The 2,037-nt window shown below is 57.0% G+C and overlaps 1 protein-coding gene across 1 annotated transcript in view; it reads left to right on the forward strand.

The window, feature by feature from the left end:
- Positions 1-2,032, forward strand: part of LOC107300818 (uncharacterized protein PB18E9.04c-like) — a gene marked incomplete at its 3' end in the record, with an annotated part of 13,502 nt that extends 11,470 nt beyond the window's left edge. Inside the window, exon 2 of the mRNA XM_015830106.1 lies at positions 215-2,032. Coding sequence (XP_015685592.1) covers positions 215-2,032 — 1,818 coding nt within the window. The remainder of the gene's footprint in view (positions 1-214) is intronic.
- Positions 2,033-2,037: the final 5 nt, after the last annotated feature.

A 2,037-nucleotide genomic window follows, 5' to 3' on the forward strand; every position in this document is an offset into this window, starting at 1 on the left:
CTCTTCCACAACGAAACCGGAGGTGAGCTCTGCCCGAGGCACCACCGTTTCTACGCCAACTTTTTCCCCTTCCACTGACCACTCTTCCATTGCCCTTACCGAGGAAACCACCGTCTCCTTCCGGTCTGCCAGTTCTCCAGCCAGGGTCGAATCAACAGCAGCTGAGGGGACCAGCCCTTCCCTCTCTTCGGCATCTTCTCCTACGGCTACACAGCTGAGAACCTCGACTATTGAGGTGACCGGATCCACCCCGATGAGGCCGCATTCCACTGTGGAGACTGGCTTCACGTCCCTTGAAAATCAAACCACGCCAACCTTCAGCAAGGTTTCTCCCACGAAGGCTGAGCTGACCTCAGCAGAAATGACCACAACAGCTTCACCAGCATCCGAGTCTCCCCTGGCCACGTCTCTTTCCACGCAGACTGTATCCTCTCCGGCTCGGACCTCGCCGCCATCGTCTCCCTCGGAGACCACCATTGAATCCCACGGCACGAGTTCTTCTATTCATGCAGAGTCCACCCCAACTGAAGGAAGCACCACCTCTTCGCTCCATTCGGCACACTCAAGCACTGCAGTCCCAGAAACCATGTCCTCCGCAGAGTCGGTGGCCTCTATTATCACCACGACCGCCGCTGTTGGCATGACTGAGCTAACCTCCGCACAGGAACAAACCAGTCCCTCCCTCGCCCCCTCTTCTGCCATGCAGCCGAAAGGAACCTCACGGCAGGAGACAACAACTCAACCCCCGCCTTCTGGCTCTTCCACAACGAAACCGGAGGTGAGCTCTGCCCGAGGCACCACTGTTTCTACGCCAACTTTTTCCCCTTCCACTGACCACTCTTCCATTGCCTTTACCGAGGAAACCACCGTCTCCTTCCGGTCTGCCAGTCCTCCATCCAGGGTTGAATCAACAGCAGCTGAGGGGACCAGCCCTTCCCTCTCTTCGGCAACATCTCCTACGGCTTCTAAGCTGAGAACTTCGACTATTGAGGTGACCGGATCCACCCCGATGAGGCCGCATTCCACTGTGGAGACTGGCTTCACGTCTCTTGAAAATCAAACTACGGAAACCTTCAGCAAGATTTCTCCCACGAAGGCTGAGCTGACCTCAGCAGAAGTGACCAAAACAGCTTCACCAGCATCCGAGTCTCCCCTGGCCACGTCTCTTTCCACGCAGACTGTATCCTCTCCGGCTCGGACCTCGCCGCCATCGTCTCCCTCGGAGACCACCATTGCATCCCACGGCACGAGTTCTTCTATTCATGCAGAGTCCACCCCAACTGAAGGAAGCACCACCTCTTCGCTCCATTCGGCACACTCAAGCACTGCAGTCCCAGAAACCATGTCCTCCGCAGAGTCGGTGGCCTCTATTGTCACCACGACCGCCGCTGTTGGCATGACTGAGCTAACCTCCGCACAGGAACAAACCAGTCCCTCCCTCGCCCCCTCTTCTGCCATGCAGCCGAAAGGAACCTCACGGCAGGAGACAACAACTCAACCCCCGCCTTCTGGCTCTTCCACAACAAAACCGGAGGTGAGCTCTGCCCGAGGCACCACTGTTTCTACGCCAACTTTTTCCCCTTCCACTGACCACTCTTCCATTGCCCTTACCGAGGAAACCACCGTCTCCTTCCGGTCTGCCAGTCCTCCATCCAGGGTCGAATCAACAGCAGCTGAGGGGACCAGCCCTTCCCTCTCTTCGGCAACATCTCCTACGGCTGCTAAGCTGAGAACTTCGACTATTGAGGTGACCGGATCCACCCCGATGAGGCCGCATTCCACTGTGGAGACTGGCTTCACGTCTCTTGAAAATCAAACTACGCAAACCTTCAGCAAGATTTCTCCCACGAAGGCTGAGCTGACCTCAGCAGAAGTGACCAAAACAGCTTCACCAGCATCCGAGTCTCCCCTGGCCACGTCTCTTTCCATGCAGACTGTATCCTCTCCGGCTCGGACCTCGCCGCCATCGTCTCCCTCGGAGACCACCATTGCATCCCACGGCACGAGTTCTTCTATTCATGCAGAGTCCACCCCAAC

The sequence above is a fragment of the Protobothrops mucrosquamatus genome, unplaced genomic scaffold, assembly GCF_001527695.2.
Source record: "Protobothrops mucrosquamatus isolate PMUCROS unplaced genomic scaffold, P.Mucros_1.0 scaffold8586, whole genome shotgun sequence".
Lineage (NCBI taxonomy): Eukaryota > Metazoa > Chordata > Lepidosauria > Squamata > Viperidae > Protobothrops > Protobothrops mucrosquamatus.